This window comes from Hyaena hyaena, unplaced genomic scaffold, assembly GCF_003009895.1.
Source record: "Hyaena hyaena isolate Hyena2069 unplaced genomic scaffold, ASM300989v1 scaffold_72, whole genome shotgun sequence".
Classification (NCBI taxonomy): Eukaryota; Metazoa; Chordata; class Mammalia; order Carnivora; family Hyaenidae; genus Hyaena; species Hyaena hyaena.
In genome coordinates this window covers 3,235,891-3,256,050 of record NW_024080703.1, presented here as the reverse complement: position 1 = coordinate 3,256,050, position 20,160 = coordinate 3,235,891, and the positions used below count along the sequence as shown (strand labels likewise).

Below are 20,160 nucleotides of genomic sequence, written 5' to 3'. Positions count from 1 at the left end.
GTAACGGCAGTAATACTCTTGCCAAAATAATTATTATATGCCTATATGTTAAATGTATCATTACTATACATATTATATGTTCACTGATAAACTGTAAAGTTTATTTTCTACTGGATAAAATTCCACGTACATAGTTTTAGAACAACTACCATTACATATAACTCCCCCCAAGAGCATCTCCTCTCTAGCTGTGGCTGCATAAAATACCATTGGGAATTTTACGATTTTCCCTCCTCTTTTTCACTTGCGCACGGAGCTGCTTATCTAACTACACACCTCTTACCTCTTGCTGTGGCATTTAGCTAATTATAAAAGTCTCTTTAACTCTATTCACCTGTTTTTGTTTGGCTGCCTACCTGGGCCTTTTCCAAGCAGGCAGAAAATCTCCAATCAGTCTGTTATCACAACCAGAATGCAAGAGATTAGTGGCCACGGAGAGAAGCAGAATCAGTTTACATCCTTTCAGGCAAGAGAATGATATTACTTCATAAGCAAGAAATCTGAGGCTCCCTGACCTTAATTTAGAAAGCCTGCAGTTAATAATCACACTAAAGTTGGTTTTACGTGCCAGTTTTTGTTTCCTTTGTTTTTTACAATTTGAGTATCCTTTGTGGTTACCAAAATTATTTGCTGAAAGGCATATATTAACATTTAAATACTTAATAAAATTGGTCTTATACTTTGGATATATCTGAGTTAAAATATACTTTGCGTTAATTTTTTACAAAGGCAATCACACTGCTTGTGTTTATCTAGAGTAGGATTTAGCAACTTGTTGATGGTGACAATGAATACACTGAAAACTCCTTTTTAAATTGAGGAATCAAATGGGTTTTTCATTGTAGTCTGTCAACCCAAATAAAGAATATAGAGATCCCACCAAGAATACACTCTCGCTGCTCCCTGAAAAAGGTCAATTGTTTCTTGAAGGAAAGAGAACTAAACCCAAAAGCTATAAAGTTAGCAAAACAAAAAAAACAACAATGGGATGTGCAGACTGGGGAGAACTGGCACAGGTGACCAGGTCAGTAAGCAGCGGTCTGATGACAGCAAACTGAACTTGGTTTTCCCCCCATAATGAAACACTTAATGAAAACAAATCTAATTAATGCCATAAGCCAAAAAGAACTATATATTATCTTCTCAAGTGTGGTCAGCTTTCACTTGATATTTTACTGAAGGAACAGTATTAGCTGAACTTTAGCTGCTTCAGTGTAATTCACTGTGTTCACTAAAAAGAGTTATCTGAGTCTTCTGACACCTGCTCTCTTTAAGAGAGTGATTTGTGTGCGTGTGTGTGTGGGGGGGGGAGTTGTGATGTGAAATGTGCAGTCCAGCGATGGAGATGATACAGAATGAAAATACAGTGTATGTGCTGAAACAGAAGAGAAGTTACAAGGGAATTTTTTGGTGCCACCAAAGTTTGGGTTTACTAAGATATTTACTTTCAAGGTTCTTTTGGTATTATGCAAATAGAATACTTGGAGGGGGAAAAAAATCCCAAAAAGTCATGTTTGCTACCTCTATGGTGAAAGGAAAAAAATATCTATTGCAGACATGAATTCAGTCTCCCCTGGGTAAGCCTAGAAGAAAAACAATAGAAACATATGGGATGAATTTACAGAAGTTTGAAAAGATGTCTTTGTCTATACCAAGATGGCACGAAGACTACTAGGCTACGTATAGATTTTCTAGATCTATGATACTAATGAGCCATCCTTAAGGCTGTGTTGGTTACATCATGTTTGTTCTTAGCATTTAAACTTTCATCTCTTTTTAAAAATATAAAAATTTAACCAGATTTTAATGACGACTTAAAATATTGCTCTATTCAATTGCCTTTCTTGGGCATTTTTAACTATGAGGTCTCATAGAAATCTTATTTAAAAAGTTAAAGGCAGTGCTGCCTTCAAAAGAGACACTAAATTAGTGAAATATTTTCTCCCACTACAAGTTTTAGGGCCCTTTTAAACTTTTCTAAAAATTATTTCAGTAATTTTTGTTAATCATTATATTAACAGTAGTTGTATACTTAGAGGGTCATAGTACTTGGAAACCTCAGTGACCATGGAATATGTTTAATTTGGTCAGATATTTACTGATAAGGCATCATTAATTTATCTTTTATGAGCAACCTAAAAACCAGGTAATAAGATGCATATCCCACTAACATTCTTAGCAGAAGAAAAGGTATCCTTATGGCCTTATGGTTCTTCTCCAGTTACCTAAGGTGCTTAAGATAATGGGTCTCCTCATGTAACAGAAAAAAAAAAAAAAAGTTACAGGATACAAGAGCTATTTTTTCACATGATGAGACTTTAACTCTGAAACCAAAGTAATATAAAGCATCATACAAAAATTCAAATAGTCTTTTAAATGTGATTTTAAAAGACCTACATGGTAGTAAAAAGTTCATATCTATAACTTAAAATTCTCAAAGCAGCTCTTCTCCAAAGGGCAAAAAAAAAAAAAGGAAAAAGATTGACAGTAATGCTTTATAAGTCTGTTTATAAATTAAATAGTTGAAGCTTACTATGAAAAATAATTGATAGCATTTATGTAACAAGCTGGGTTTTTTTTTTTGTGGGGGGGCGGTAGCTGTGTTAATCATTTTGCAGGGTTTTAAAATTGTTCATTATCAAAAAAGACTCCAAGGTATACTAACAGAATTAAAAAGGACACTTGAATCTTTGTTTTCAGTAACCCCTGAAATATTTTAGGTGTATAGGATTTATTTAAAATAAATTTGGTAAATTACTGATTTATATAGTAAAGACTATTTACTATCATTTATGAAAATAAGGCTCCTATTGATAAAACATTGATAAAAATTTCTCTGAATTTCAAGTTAACATTTACTATTTAGTATATGTCAGGTACTGTAGTAGGTGATTTTTCTTGAATAAAAGCATCCAAAGTGTTGAATTCAAAACTTTCCAGGCAGATAGTCTTCTAAATGTTGGAAATAGGCAGTCATTCATAAATAGTCATTCACACACACACACACACACACACACACACACACAATTATATGTTAGATCTATTATATATTCGTTCATATATATAATTTTGTTTTGGTTAAACTTGTCAAAATGGATGGTAGGAACCATCCTTAAAAAAAAGGCAAACATAAGAATATTGATGATTTAATTAATGCAAACCACCTGATTAAATACCTAGAGCAATCTGTTCTTCAGTGTTAAAAAGATCCGGCTGAAATGTAACTTCTCTAATTCTGATCAGTCTGAGAACTAATTTTTCCACAGCTAAAGGGGTCACTTTAAACACAAAACCCAGCATTGTTTTCTGTGATTAGGTTACTGTAGCTTAAGTCTCTAAACACTAGAATTCCTCACACAGCTGTTAATTGTGGACCAGGAGACTGGCTGACATCTGCTTCTTACTTATTTCGTTAATGGTTCACTTCCAGGTCCTAAAAGGATTGTAGCCTTTCTCCAAAGAGAATGTCGGGTGCATCTATGTCTGTCTTCTACATAGTTGGCTTGTTCTGGTTTGTCACTCTCCATACAATGCAAATCTGAGTGAACTCACATCTGTCACCGATCGACCCAATTCGTGGGCAATCTTTTCCCATCGACCAGGGGTCCCTCCTGGGAACTTAACCATACTTCTTGTCAGCTGGCTGAGGTCCTCTTCTGTCCACTCAGGTGCCTGCAAAATATTATATTTAGAGAATGTTTGCCAAAACATTAATAAGCCTGTGAAACAAACCATTGGTAATTTGTTTTCTACAAAAACCATGACATTATATCCAGTAGTTTAAAGCTTAGAGTTTCGTATTTAACATTAGAATGCAAAGCTCCAGCAGCCTTTTAAATTTTCCTATGTATACCAAATAAGAAAGCAGAAATATTGTGAAGTCAGGCTTTTGAAGACATTAGAAAAAATGTCAGTTTTGCATTAAAGTAGGAACGACTCTCAAAGCCTATGAAATGCACTGTGTGTCACTTCTGCTCTCACAGATGCCTCATATAAGGTTACTCTAAAAGTTCTTAAAGTTTTAAGAAAAATTAGACTTTGATGAAAACAAAACACCTTCAAAGCAAAAATGAAAAGGTGAACAAGTAAATGTGCTGATTTAGAATCAGAACTGAGACCAAGATAGTTTTTGTTCATTCTGTGTAACAGTATTTAATTCTAAAAAGCATGCATTTTCAGAAAGTTTAACTTCTCAAACGCTAGCATTTTATAAAACTTGGAACAGGAATAGAATGAGAAATGCCTATAACCAAAACTTAAACTGTTGCAAGTCCATGCAAAGCAACACTTCATTTCTGAGAAGGTAAATAGCTTCTAAAACTTGATTTGTTAAACTGAATTAACAAATACCCAAAAGATTAAAAAATCTTTTTTCCAAGAGGAAAAATTCTAAGAGCAAGCATATTCTCTGCATTTTGTCAGCACTGCTACTTGGTCAAACCTGAAGCTGAGCAAAGCAAAAGAAACTATCATCAAGTAACAAATAACCACGTCATGATGATTTTACATTAGATTTTAGCACTAAACTACTCCCTACCGGAGGCGGCAGCCACTCTGGTATTAAACAATACTCTAGGAGTCAGCAGAGAAATGGAGGAAGCCCACCTTATTTTCTTTAATTAAAAAGAAAGAAACAAGAAAGAAGGGAACCTTGGAGACAAATACCTTTTCTAATCACCATTTCCGATAATGAACAGCATACATCAGGCCGTTTGCATTACAGAACCGTCAGCACAGAACAACAGTCAGAGGTGAGTGACCCCAGGGACTATCTCCACCGCTACAGCAAAGCTTCTCCCTGACACTAATCCTCGCTGTCATTCTCCCACTGTGCTCTAACCGCACTGACATCCGCCTGCCTCACTGCAAGCTTAACGGGGCCCTTCCTGACTTTTTACTGTCTCCCCCAATCAATGGCTCAAGCGTGCTCTTTTCACCATGTCCAAACGGCAGCTTCTCTCGTAATCAAAGCGCACTGCCCCTGTTAAAGGGCTTTCCGAAAGGCGCTCCCATTTGCATTCATTTGCAAAGCAAACTACTTTTATTCACTTTGTTCTGCTATCAAGAATGTTCCCTGAAGCAGATAAATTGGCATAAATACAACCTGCCACTTAAGAGTCAGGAAATAATAGCCAATAGTAGGGAGGATTTTATCAATCATTCTATTTTGTTTCCACTAAAAGCTGAAAGCCTCAAACATATTCATCAGTACAACCCATACGATACAGGCATAAATTCACTTCTATAAAAAGGTAGCCCACGTAGGGTATGGTCAGAATTTCTTTGATATTTAATGAATATCAGAAATCTAATGCTCCTTATCAGATAATTTGAAAATTTACACTGAAGCTCTTTTCCTTCTTTGTGTTTGTTTGTTTCCCCTTTATTTAGGGGAAAAATTAATATACAGACATTAGAGGGGGCATAACTGGATTTTTAAGGAAATACTTTTCTTTCTCAAAAGCCGACACCTTAGTAAACTAATTCTTTAAAAGTAATTTAGATTTTTAATAGATTGGCCTTCCAAATATGCTGCATATATGAACAATGGGCATTAAAAATCAATCAGATTTTAATTCTTTGTTAATAAGATGAATCTAAAAGGACAGTGCCACTTTTTTTTTCCCCCCCTGGGAAGGGAAAATTTTAAGTGTTTGGACTGATATTTAGAAAAACCATCTACTGCTATGACAGTCTTTCCTTTTAGTTTCATAGTTATTTCATGGCTGTGATTTTCATTATTAATATAAAAAAAACTGGATCGATAATAACTAGGCCCATAATCTGAAATCTTTGAAAGAAATCCTTTTAGCAATTCATTATCCTCTCTCCTACCGCTGTAAGGCACTTTGGTGAATGTGTAATTCCTCAGCAATAGTTAGTTGTGTCTTTAGAAGCAACAGAGCCTACTGTGATCCAGCTCCTACAGCAGCCGTGAGGGTGGCCATGGTGGGAATGTATTCTCCTTGTTCTAATCTGGAGCCAACTGTAGCTGTGAAAGTCAAATGAATGCATACGCATACTGCTTTGCCACTTAAAACCATGTGTGTCCAATATTACTGAGACACCGGGCCAAAAATTCATCTCTACAGTAAAGTAATGGAAGATACCACATGGTGTGGGGACAGCTGTTGTGACTACACCAGCATTCCAATTTTGCATCAGAAAAGCCCCACTCTTGGAATAAATCTCCATACTAAATAAAAAATAAAAAGTAAGTTTCCAAATTATTCACGATTTTTATGTAATGATCCCCAACTATATCAGCTAAAGTAAGAGCTGATATGAAAATTTAAATTGTATTCCCAAATAATATCCCTTTGGGAGAGATTTTTGTCATAAAGCCACATATGTTCAAAGATTTGATGCTTTTGAAAATCCTTACTATTCTTGGGGGATAGGAGTTGGAGGCTGTAGGGGAAAAGCACACTCTATGTTTTGAGTAACCTACAGGCACCGGTCCCCTCAACAGCTGTAGACCATAAAATGTTAATTACAAAGTATCGTGCAATTTATTTGGTACTGAAAACTTATGGCCAAATTAAAAGAAATCTTATATGTGCTTATTTATTATATTTTCGTACTTTAAGGACAAGAGATCCATTTCTAACAGTAAAACTCACTAATGAATATTTCTATTCACATGACCTATTAATGATCATTATTTATATAATTATTTATAAAAGTTACAATTTTGGATTAAACAGTTTTTAGTAGATTCAACTCAATTCATAAATTCTTAGAAATTTTACCTAAGAAATAATGTCCTTGTAAATAGCATCACCCAGTTAAAATATCAGATATTATCAGATCTAATAATATGCACCTAGTAATGTGGATGGCAGATCTAATAATCTACCTTCCAAATCCACATTCTATACTGATTTTGTGTTTCAGAATGTATACCTGACTTTCACCTATACAGATTTCCTTTCCAATTTAAATTGAGCAGTTAAGTTCCCTTGACTATGTATGTGGAAATACTGTATGTAAAAAAAAAACCCAGGGGCGCCAGATGGCTCAGTTGGTTAGAGTCCAGCTTTGGCTCAGGTCATGATCTCAGGTTCGTGAGTTCGAGCTCCCTGTCAGGCTCTGTGCTGAGAGCTCAGAGCCTGCTTCAGATTCTGTGTTGCCCTCTCTCTGCCCTCCTCCGCTTGTTCTCTCTCTCTCTCTCTCTCTAAAAAATAAAGAAACATTAAAAAAGAACCAAACAACAAAATTAAAAGCAAATTAACACTGTCGCAACGACCAAGTATATAAGCAGTACACTCTTTACACAATACGAGCCAGTGAGATGATGTCAAACTACCATGATGGGTCACGTGAAGTGTGAGCTGCACTCTAGTTCGGCACGACAGGACTACAGATGGGTCAGCAACGGATAGAGAGAAGAAGGTTCTACACCTGGCTCTTTACTACAGGCCATGCATAGAGTTCAAATTTCATTTTACCTCCTTTTGGGGGAAGCAACAGTAAATAACCCCCCCTTGAGAAAGACACAAGGATTTTGATCTTTTAAAAACTATTTTATGCCACGAAGTGCTGTGGTGATTGGACACACAGTGAACGATGATACTCCGGGATTGCTCTGGGGTAGGCAACGGCAAGCTGTAAAGGGCTTGAGGTGGGAGCACGTCTAGGATGCTTGAGGAATATTGAGATGAGCAGGGGAGCTGGAGGAAAGTAAGCAAAGGGGGCAGGGAGGGGAGATCAGGCCAGAGAGGTAAGAAGATAAAATCATATAAGGACTTAGAGGCCACTGCAAGGACTCTGGCTCATTTACTCTGCATGATACATGCAGAGTGATGATACCTGATTTACTCTGCATGATAAAGCTACTGGAGGGATATTTTTAAATTGAGGTATAATTACATATATTAGTTTCAGGTGTACAGCACAATGATTTGATGTGTATGTATAGTTAACCCTTGTTTGAACAACATGGGTTAGAACTACACGGGTCCACTTATACACAGATATTTTTTTTTTTTTTTAACAAATACAGTACAGTCCTATAAGTATATTTTCTTTTCCTTATGATTTTAATAACATTTGTTCTCTAGCTTACTTTATTGTAAGAATATATAATACATACACAATATGTGTTAATCGATGTGTTTATGTTATCAGTAAGGCTGCTTTCTAGGCAACAATACTCTATTAGTAGTTAAGTTTTTGGGAAGTCAAGTTATAAGTGGCTTTTCAACTGAGCACAAGGTGGGAGTGAGTGAGTGGGCTGGCACCCCTAACCCCCACGTTATTAAGGAGTCAACTGTATTAAGAAATGACCACAATAAGTCTAGTTAACATTTGTCACCACATATAGTTACAGAATTTCGTTTTCTTGTGATGAGAACTTTAAAGATGTACTCTTAGCAACTTCCAAATATATGATACAGTATTAATTATAGTTGTCATGCCATAAATTACATCCCAGGACTTTATTTCTTTATATGAAAAAATGTTTTTAAGTTTCTTTATCTTTGGTGGGGGGAGGGGCAGAGAGAGAGGGGAGAGAGAATCCCAAGCAGGTTCCATGCTACCAGTGCAGAGCCTGCCACAGGACAGGACTTATTTTGTAACTGGAAGTTTGTACCTTGTGATCTTCTTCATCCATTTCACCTCCTCCCTCCCCTCCTCCTCTGGCAACAACCAATTTGTTCTCTGTATCTATGAGCTTGGTTTTATTCTGTTTTTAGATTTCAATATAAATGCGATCACATGGTACTTGCCTTACTCTGATTAATTTCACTTAGCATAATGCCCTCAAGGTCCATCATGTCACAAATGGCAACACTTCCTTTTTTAGTGACTAAATAGTATTTCCTTGTGTGTATGTGTTTGCATCACATTTTCTTTATCCATTCATCTGTCAATGGCACCTTGTTTCCATTGTTTCTATTGTAAATAATGCTGCAGTAAATGTGGATGTGCATCTATCTTTTTGAGTTAGTATTTTCAGTCTCCTTCAGATAAATAACCCAGAAGTAGAACTGCTGATCCATACAGTAGTTCTAGTTTTAATTTCTTGAGGAATCTCCATTCTGTTTTCCATAGTGGCTGCATCAATTTACCTTCCCACCGACAGTGCCCACAAAGCTTCCCTTTCCTCTGGTCCTTGCCAACATGTTACTTCTTGTCCTTTTGATACTAGCCATTCTAACAAATGTGAGGTGGTATCTCATTGTGATTTTGATGTGCATTTCCTTGATGATGAGTGATGTTGAGCATTTTTTTCATGTACCGGTTGGCCACCTGTAGGTCTTCCTTGGGAAAATGTCTATTTAGATCCTCTGTCCATTTTTAATCATTGTTTTTCTGCTATTTAGTTGTACTGAGTTCTTTAGTCTTTTGGATAGTAACTGTTAATTGGATATAGGATTTGCAAATATTTTCTCCCATTCAGCACACTGCCTTTTCATTTTGTTGGTTTCCTTTGCTGTGCAGAATCCTTTTAGTTTGATGTAGTCCTACTTGTTTATTTTTGCTTTTGTTGCCTTTATTTTAGTGTCAGATCCAAAAAGTCATTGCTAAGACTTTGTCAAGGAGGTCATGCCTTTGTTTTCTTCTAGGATTTTTATGATTTCAAGTCTTAAGTCCAAGACTTTTTTTAAAAATTATTTAAGGACTTTACTAACAGTTGCTAGCTGTTTGTTGGCCTTTTTGGAAAATCAAGTTGTAAACTTTTATTAAAAAATGAGGTTCTTGGGGCACCTGGGTGGCTTAGTCGGTTAAGCGTCCGACTTTCGCTTGGGTCATGATGTTGCGGTTCGTGGGTTCGAGCCCCGTGTCGGGCTCTGTGCTGACTGCCAGCTCAGAGCCTGGAGCGTGTTTCAGTCTGTGACTCCCTCTCTCTCTGACCCTTCCCTGCTCACGCTGTCTCTCTCTCTCTCCTAGAAATAAATAAAACATTAAAAAAAAAATGAGGTTCTTGGGGCACCTGGGTGGCTCAGTCGGTTAAGCATCCAACTTTGGCTCAGGTCATGATCTCACAGTTCGTGGGTTCAAGCCGCGCATCGGGCTCTGGGCTGACAGCTAGATCAGAGTCTGGAGGCTGCTTCAGATTCTGTGTCTCCCTTTCTCTCTCTCTGACCCTTCCCTGCTCATTCTCTCTCTCTCTCTCTCAGAAATAAAACATTAAAAAAAATTTTTTTTAAATGAGGTTTTTAAAAATCTCAGCTTGGAGTGCCTGGGTGGCTCAGTTGGTTAAGCGTCTGACTTCAGCTCAGGTCACGATCTCACGGTTTGTGGGTTCAAGCCCCACATCGGGCTCTGTGCTGACAGCTAGCTCAGAGTCTGGAGACTGTTTCAGATTCTGTCTCCCTCTCTCTCTAACCCTTCCCTGCTCACTCTGCCTCTCTCTTTCTCTTTCAGAAATAAATAAAAAACATTAAAAAAAATCTCAGCTTGATCAGTTATGAAACAATTTAAAAACCTTTAAAGGTGTATTGAGAAAACTAGCTTTTTTTTTTTTTAACATGTCTGTGATTACCAAAAAATGATGTCTTTGGGTAAAAATAATAAAAGCTCCAAGCTGCATAGATAATGCAGATAGTTCTATTTATCTGGTAAATGGGCAAAAAGCAACAAGCACTTAGGGTCTTCAGCTTCAATCCTTTGCTTATTTCTTATTGCTGGAATTTCATATTCATTTCTTCTTGTTGGATGACTCAGCAGGATGATGGTACAGATGGTAAACTGGCATTTACTTAGCCCCACCCTGCTCAGACTTGGGACAGATTCTCAGCTGGTGGCTCAGTTGCTTTTGTCTGCCATCTTGCAGTTTAGGGTTTTTGTCCATCTGCCTTGGTAACTGAAGTTGTGGAGGTACTGGCAAATTGGGTTGCCCTTGGTCTCATCTCCCTGATTTTCCTTATCATCTTTCTTCATCTCCTGCCCTGCACAGGTGCTCCCTGGGGGGGTTATTCTTTATGACAGTCTGGTACACAAATGCATCTTCCTTGGTATCATTCTTCTTGATGAAACCATATCCATTTCTTACACTGAACCATTTTATGGCTCCCACATCCTCTGTTGCAATGGCCTTCTAGTTCCCGCCAGCAGGCACTGCTGATGTGAGACCACCGCCCGGAGTGCGGAGCTTGGTGGTGGCACATGGGCCGGGGTGGCGGGCTGGGGTGATGGGCGGCTGCTGGTCTCTGCCTCACTGCTCACGACTGCGGTGATGGTGATGGGGGCCAGCTGCAGCTACCAGGGTGTGGTGGTAACTCCAGGCTTCTCTGGGATCTGCCCTCTGCTCCTGCTACCTATGGAGTTCAGGTGTTTAATCCATTTTAATTTTTGTTTAGGTGTAAGTGGTATAAAATAGTGGTCTGGGCTCATTCTTTTGCACGTGGCTATCCAGTGTTTCCAACATCACTTATTGAAGGGTCTGCCCATTCCCCACTGGCTTCTTTATCATGAATTCTTTGAGCATATGTTTGTGGGCTTATTTCTGGGCCCTCTTCCTCCACTAATCTCTGTGTCTCTTTTATGCCAGTACCACACTGTGGTGATTACTATAGCTTTGTAATGCGGTTTGAAATCAGGGAGCTTGATGCCCTTAGCTTTGTTCTTTCTCAACACTGCTTTGGCTATTCAGGGTCTTTGTGGTTCCATACAAATTTTAAAACTGTTCTGTGAAAAATGCCACTGAAATTTGGATAGGGACTGCGTTGAATTGATAGATTGCTTTGTGTCGTCTGGGCATCTTAACAATATTAATTCTTCCAACCCACAAGCACAGAGTATCTTTCCATTTGTTTGTGTCTTCAGTTTCTTTCACAGAATATTTTATAGTTTTCAGTGGACAGGTCTTTCCCTTGGTGAAATTTATTCCTAGGTATCTTATTCTTTTTGATGCAATGTAAATGGGATTGACTTCTGGAGGGATTTTTTCCCTTCAGTTGGTTGTGTACTTTGTTTGCTGAGAGTTTATTTACAAAGGTGTGGGTGGAGGGGGACGACATGAGATAGTGCAGCTAATAGTGCTGAGAGCTAAAACCTGGAAGAGAAGATGCTCAGCCAAAGAGCTGGCTTCCTTACAAGGTGCTAGCAGCATCAGGTGAGGGATGAAGCTGGCACAAGATGACCACTTCCTGAACCACAGTTGGGACTAGCAGCAATTTCTAATTAAATCTGTGATGCAGAGTAATATGGGATATGATAAGCCTGTCTCAGGTCTCTAATGGTAGTACTAATCTCGGTCATTTTCCTAGGAAAGCAGTAATGTTGTTGATTTAGTATGTGGGCATACCCTTTCTCAGCTGGGGTTCCTTGTCTGAACCATAAAATACAGAAAATTATTCAAATGACATTTTTTCAATTCTCCCAAGGATGGTACATAACTAGCACAGGAAAGAAGTTAATTTCCTTACATACAAAAGATGTATAGGACCTCACTCATAAGACCTCATTTACCCTTAATCACTTCTGTGAAGGCCTCATCTCCATATAGTCACATTGGAGGGTTAGGGCATCAGTGTGTGAAGCGGGGAAGCACAATTCAGTCCACAATAAGGAGTAAATAAAAACTGAAACAAAAGTCCACAATGTGCGCCTCACCTTAACTGCATTAACTGCTATCCTGCTTAAACGGCTCATGGTCACAGTACCCATTGTCCTACAATATCTCATGGTGGTCATGGACTCTGGTTCAATGAATGATAAAATTAAGTAGTTGGCACTTAAAAATTATCTTGATAAAATGGAACCCCATGGGCCCATTAAAATAGTTAATATGGTCCAGTGTATATTAAAACACGGCCTTTAATGACTGAAACCCATTACACAAGACACACTTAGAGAAGGGGTGATTATCCCCACTGCTTTGCCATTTGATAGCTCAGTTTGGCCTGCTCCTGAATGAATGAATGAATGAACGGTGCGTCCTGGTAGATTACCTCAAGCCTATGCTGTGGGCCTCATTAAGGTCCCCATAGCCAATATTGTTGTGGTTACTGACTTCATCCAATTGGCAACTGGTAAATATTTTGCTGTTACAGGTTTAGTGACTGTTTTGTTCAGTGGCTAACAAAACGGCCTCTGGACTGCAGCTTACCTCCCCTCCGAAGTACAATATCCTTCTATCCAGCTACCATGGGGGCCTCATCAGTCTTGTCCTTACACACAGTCACTAGGGACAAGATCTTAACTGCTTCCTGCTTTCTCCAGGAAGGCAGGTGTGACATGACATTGATGACTTCTTCCCATGAGGAGATTCATTTCACATACTCATTCAAGACATACAAAGGAGCTCACCAAAAGAAAATGGGCCACTGCCTCATATAAAGTGTAAGGTCTTGCCACCTTGGTTAAAGTCTTGAAAATTAACTGGTAAACTGAGAGGGCTGCTCCACCCATAATGCTGTCCAGAAACAGCTATGGGTTCTCTCACACCCACACCTTCTTTAGGCCTTTCTGTGCTCTGGAGGAAGCACATTTCTCCTTTACATATCTTACTTAAGTCCTTTATGCTGTTTGCTGCAAACTGGCTCTCCTGGAGTAGGGTCCCCTTTAACAAAGGGCTCAAGAATCCATCCAAATTGCAAAATAACAGACACTCCTACTCCTGTTAGTGCCCCCCAGGGACTCTTTCACTCTAGACGTTTTGGCGACTTTCTGTCAGCGTCAGAATACCATTTATATAGACACGATAACTTTAAAATGGTAAAACCATAAATATTTGAGTTTTGCTAAAATTAAACTTTTCATCTTCTTTTTTGTTTTTTTAAATATTTTTTTTAATGTTTATTTACTTTTGAGAGACAGAGCACAAGCCAGGGCAGGACAGAGAGAGAGGGAGACGCAGAATCTGAGGCAGGCTGTCAGCACAGAGCCTGACACAGGGCTCGATCCCTCAAACTGCGAGATCATGACCTGAGCTGAAATCAGACACTCAACCAACCGATGGAGCCACCCAGGAGCCCCTAAACTTTTCCTCTTTAAAAAAAATTTTTTAACGTTTTTATTTTTGAGACAGAGAGACAGAGCACGAGCAGGTAAGGGACAGAGAGAGAGAGGGAGACACAGAATCTGAAGCAGGCTCCAGGCTCTGAGCTGTCAGCACAGAGCCTGATGTGGGGCTCAAACCCAGGGACTACGAGATAATGACCTGAGCTGAAGTCGGATGCTCAACCGACTGAGCCACCCAGGTGCCCCTAAACTTTTGGTCTTTTAAAGAAACTATTTAAAAAATGAAATAAAGCCAAAAAGTAGGTGCAAATATTCCATAACACGTATCAGACAAAAGGTTTGTATCACAGTTTATCCCTTCTCCTACTGATGGACATTTATTTGGGTAACTGCCAGCTCTTGGTTATCATGTATCATTATTATTATTAAAGTTTATTTATTTAGAGAGGGAGAGAGTGCACCCATGGGCACACACATGCATGTACAAGTGGGGGAGGGGCAGAGAGGGAGACAGAGTCCCAAGCAGGCTATGCACTGTCAGTGCAGAGCCCGCTGCAGCACTCAAGCTTATGAACCGTGAGATGGTGACCTGAGCTGAAGTTGGGCACTTAACAAACTGAGCCACTCAAGTACCCCTATCATGTATTACAAATACAGCTGCTTGGACATTTATTTATGACTCATTGTGGTCATATGTTTTAATTCCTTTTGGATAAATACCTAGTGGTGGAATTGCTAAGTCATAGGGAAGGTATACATTTTATAAGAAACTATGTAAGTATTTTTCCAAACAAGTTGTATTGTTTTCGTTCTAACCTGCAATGTATGAAGGGCCCCTCCAGGTACTCACCCACACTTGATATTACCAGTTGTTTTAGTTTTGACCATCCTGGTGGGAATGAAATGTGTTTTATTTTGGTAATAATTTGCATTTCCAGGATTACAAATGATCTTGAGTATCTTTACATATGTTTACTGACCTACTCAATATCTACTTTAATGAAGTGCGTGTTCATGTCTTTTGCTTATATGTTAATTGGGTTAAGAGTTCTTTATATTTTGTGGACTTAAGATCTTTGTCAAAAATGTTTTAGGAATATTTTCTTCCATTCTGTAACTTGTACTGTCATTTAAAATCCTTTAACTTTTAGCCTGAAATAATTTCAGACTTCTAGAAAAGTTGTAAAAACAGTATGGAGTTCCCATAAGCTCTTAATCCAGCTAACTATGATGTTAATATACTTTTATTGAAGTATAAGGGACATATAACATTATTATAGTTTCAGGTATATAACACAATCATTCAATATAATGCAAATTGTTTATTACAGTATGTTTAATTAAATCAGTCACCATACAGTTACAATTTTTTCTTTCAATAAAAACTTTTAAGATCTATTTTCTTAGCAACTTTCAAATGTTCAATAGTGTATTAACAATAGTTACCATGTCCTATATTACATCTCTATAACTATTTATTTAATGTTTACTTTTGAGAGCGAGCAAGACAGAGCATGAGTGGGGGTGGAGCAGAGAGAGAGGGAGACTCCAGGCTCTGAGCTATCAGCACAGAGCCCAATGTGTGGCTTGAAACCCACGAGCCGTGAGCTCATGACCTGAGCTGAAGTTAGATGCTTAACCGACTGAGCCAGATGCCCCTATAACTAATTTATTTTAAACTGGAAGTTTATACCTTTTGGCTCCCTTTATCCACTTTACATACCCTCTACCTCTTGCAACCAACCATCAGTTTGTTCTCTGTATCTATGAGCCTGTCTTAGATCTTACCATCTATGTTTTATGTTCAAGTCTTTAATCCATTTTGAATTAATTTTTGTGTGTGGTGAAGATACATACACATTTTAGGACTGTGTTCTAGTTCTATGAAAAATGCCATTGGGATTTTAATAAGATTGCATTGACTTGATAGATTGCATAGTATGGACATTTAAAAAATATTAATTCTTCCGATCTATGAGCATGGTATATTTTTCTATTTGTGTCTTCTTCAGTTTTTTTCATCAATGTTAATATAATAGACAGTATTTAGGTCTTTTGCCTTGGTGGTTAAATTTATTCCTAGGTATTTTATTCCTTTTGTGTAACTGATTTTTGTATTCTGAGGCTTTACTAAGTTTGTTCATTGGTTCTTAATAGTAGTTTGGTGGAGTCTTTAGGGTTTCTAAAATACATAATATTATGTCATCTACAAATAGTGACAGTTTTGCTTCTTCCTTTCCAAATTGGATGCCTTTTATTTGTTGTCTAATTGCTGTGACAAGCACGTCCAACATTATGTTGAATAAGAGCGGGAAAAGTGGGCATCCTAGTCTTGTTCCTGATCTCAGAGGAAAAGCGTTCACTGCTGAGCATGATATTGGCTGTTACAGTTGAATAGGATGTTAGCTGAGTATTAGTTGTGGGCTTATCATATATGACCTTTAATATGCTGAGGTATATTTCCCTCTATACCTACTTCATTGAGAATTTTTATCATGAATGGATGCTGAATTTTGTCAAAAGCTTTTTCTGCATCTATTGTGATAACTCTACTCTTATTTTTTAAATGTGGCATATCACGTTGATTTGGTTTGCAGATGTTGAATTGTCCCTGCATTCCTGGAATAAATCACACTTGATCATGGTGTATGATACTTTTGATAAATTGTTGAATTTGGTTTGCTAATGTTTTGTTGAGGATTTTTTAAAGTTTACTTATTTGGAGACAGACAGAGATATGTGAGTGGGCGAGGGGCAGAGAGAGGGAGAGAGAGGATCCCAAGCAGGCTCTGAACTGCCAGTGCAGAAGCTGATGCCAGGCTTGAACTCATGAAACTGTGATATCATGACCTTAGCCAAAACCAAGAGTCAGACACTTAACCAACTGAGCCACCCAGGCTCAATCCTCCTGTTTGGGGGGGCGGGGGGGATGATTTTTACATTTACCATCATGAAGGATATTATACTGGCTTGTAATTTTTTCTTGTTCCATACTTGTCTGCTTTTGGTTTCAGGGTACTGTTTTATTTTTTCGAAGAGTCTAAGAAGGATTGGTATTAATTCCTCTTTGATTTTTTGATAGAATTCACCAGTGAAGCCATTGGGTCCTGGACTTTTGTTTGTTGCCAGATTTTTGACTAATGACTCAATATCCTTACTAGTAATAGATCTGTTCAGATTTTCGATTTCTTTTTATTATTATTATTTTAATTGTTTAACATTTTTGTTCATTTTTTGAGAGACAGAAAGAAACTGTGAGCAGGGGAGGGGCAGAGAGAGAGAGGGAGACAAAGAATCTGAAGCAGTCTCCAGATTCTGAGCTGTCAGCACAGAGCCCGATGTGGGGCTCAAACTCATGATCATGACCTGAGCTGAAGACTGCTGCTTAACTGACTGAGCCACCCAGACACCCGTGTTTCTTTTTTCTTAAAGTAAGCTCTACACCCAACATTGGGCTTGTACTCACGACCCCGAGATCAAGAGTCAAATGCTGTATCAACTGAGCCAGCAGGCACCACTCAGATTTTCTATTTTTTCATGACTCAGTCTTGGTCAGTTGTATGTTTCTAGGAATTCACCCATTTCTTTTAGGTTGTCCAATCTGTTGGTGTAGAACTGTTCAAAGTCTCTTATGAACCTTTGTACTTCTGTGGCATAAGATGTAATATCTCCTGTTTCATTTCTGTTTTGTGTCCCTTTTTCTTGGTGAATCTATGTAAAGGTTTGCTAATAAACCTTTTATTTGCAATAAAACAGATTTATTGCTATGAAGTTCCCTTAAAGCCTGCCATGATGGTAGAAGGCATTCAGATCAACCTCAACTCTATGGTTGTTATGGATGACCACATTGCTACAGATATTTCCTGTGGATACAGGCAGAAACTGTACCATTGGTAATGCATCCGGTGACACCTGGGGGTGGTGGAACAGGCATAAAAATGCTGGTATTCTGGCTACTGCTACTGCTCTCTGACCCAAGAGTCATGTCTTCTACCAGTGTCCTGGACACTGTGGCTAACTTGTTAGTCTACAAATGGGGTGAAATTTTAGACCCTTCACAGTTGTTGACAGTTTATGCCTTTTCATTCTTAAAAAGCAGGAGTTTTTAATTTTTATGAAGTACAACTTACTAACATTTTTCTTTTATGGTAAGTGATTTGAGTGTGCCTGTTAGGATGAGATAGAGTCAAGGTTCATTGTCTATTTCACATGGATGTCCAGTTGATTCAGTATCATTTGCTGAAGACTATTCTTTACCCATATGAACTGCCTCATTATCATTGTTAAAAAGCAATCAATTGCATTTAATTCAGGATCTTCTGTCTGTTACATTGGTCTACTTTTCTCTTGTGTTACTGTGTGCCATATAATTTCCAGTATACAGATATATTTAAGATGTAGCACATCACAATGTGTTTTGTTTTGCATTAAACCTATTTTAAATTACAAAGAAACATTCAATCCATTTAAATTTTATCCCAGTGTGTAGAATAATGCCTGATCATGCATGCAAAGGACCTAACTCATGACATCTAGTGTTTGTTGCATGTCCTGTCTCCCCACCCGCCCCCATCTTCTTTATGACAATGCTGCTGTGCACGTATCCCTTTGAATTAGCATTTTTGTATTCTTGGGTAAATACCTACTAGTGCAATTGCTGGATCATAGGGTAGTTCTATTTTTAACTTTTTCAGGAATCTCCATACTGTTTTCCAGAGTGGCTATACCAGTTTGTATTTTTACCAATAATGTAAGAGGGTTCCCCTTTTTTCATAACCTCACCAAAACTTGTTTCTTGGTTGCTCATTTTAGCTATTTTGACAGGTGTGAGATGGTATCTCATTGCACTCTTGATTTGTATTTCCCTGGTGATAAGTGATGCTGAGCATCTTTTCATGTGTCTGTTGGTCATCTGGATGTCTTCTTTGGAAAAGTGTATTTCTTAACTGGACTATTTGTTTCTTGGGTGTTGAGTTTGATAAATTCTTTATAGATTTGGATACTAACCCTATATCAGATGTCATTTGCAAATATCTTCTTACCTTTTAGTTTGCTGATTGTTTCCTATGAAGAAACTTTTTATTTTGACGAAGTCCCAATAGTTTATTTTTGCTTTTGTTTCCCTTCCCTGAGGAGACCTATTTAATAAGAAGTTGCTACAGCCAATGTCAGACAGGTTACTGCCTGTGTTCTACTTTAGGATTTTAATGGTTTTAGGCCCCACAGTTAGGTCTTTAATCCATTTTGAACTTTTTAGTGTATGGTGTAAGTGGCTTAGTTTCATTCTTTTGCATGTTGCTGTTCAGTTTTTCTGACACCATTTGTTGAAAAGACTATCTTTTTCCCATTGGATATTCTTTCCTGCATTGTTGAAGATTAATTGACCAGATAATTGTGAGGTTCATTTCTGGGTTTTCTATTCTGTTCCACTTATCTATGTGTCTATTTTGTGTGGAAACAGCCCAAGTGTCCATCAACTGATGAATGGATGAGGAAGATTTGGTATATACATACAATGGAATATTACTCAGCCATAAAAAAGAATGAGATCTTGCCATTTGCATCCACATGGATGGAACTAGAAAATATAATGCTAAGTGGAATAAGTCAGTTAGAGAAAGACAAATACCATCTGATTTCACTCATGTGGAATTTAAGAAACAAAATAAATGAGCAAAGAGAAAAAAAAGAGAGAGAGGCAAACCAAGAAACAGACTCTTAAGTATAGAGAACAAACTGATGGTTACCAGAGGCGAGAGGGCTGGGGGGTTGGGTTAAGTAGGTGATGGGGATTAAAGAGTGCACTAGTGATGAGCACCAGGTGCTGTATGAAGTGGTAGATCATTATATTGTACACTTGAAACTAATATTACACTGTATGTTAACTAACTGGAATTTGAATACGAACTTAAAAAAAGTTCCTGGTGAAAAAAAGTATTCTGGACAAAACAGAAAAAATTAAGATCCAACTTTTACCAAATCATTTACATATAAATACAAAGACACACACACACATAGCATTATATATGTATACATTATATACATACATGTATTTACTATATTAGTTAGAAAGGAAGACTTTGAAAATGAGCACTGGTAAATTTATATTAGACAATTTATATTCAGTCATTGGTTTCTGTTTTTTATATGCTGAAAGGTATAAAAATGTTTTTTAAAGAATTACAGTGCTGCTCACTGCCTGAAGCTTTGCTGTTTTCCGAACAATGCAGAAGAGTGAAATGTAGA

The 20,160-nt window shown here is 37.8% G+C and overlaps 1 protein-coding gene across 1 annotated transcript in view; it reads right to left on the bottom strand.

Moving 5' to 3' along the window:
- Positions 1 to 20,160, bottom strand: part of DNAJC1 (DnaJ heat shock protein family (Hsp40) member C1) — a 210,995-nt gene that overhangs the window by 26,413 nt on the left and 164,422 nt on the right. The window contains exon 9 of the mRNA XM_039233065.1: positions 3,553 to 3,672. Coding sequence (XP_039088996.1) covers positions 3,553 to 3,672 — 120 coding nt within the window. The remainder of the gene's footprint in view (positions 1 to 3,552; positions 3,673 to 20,160) is intronic.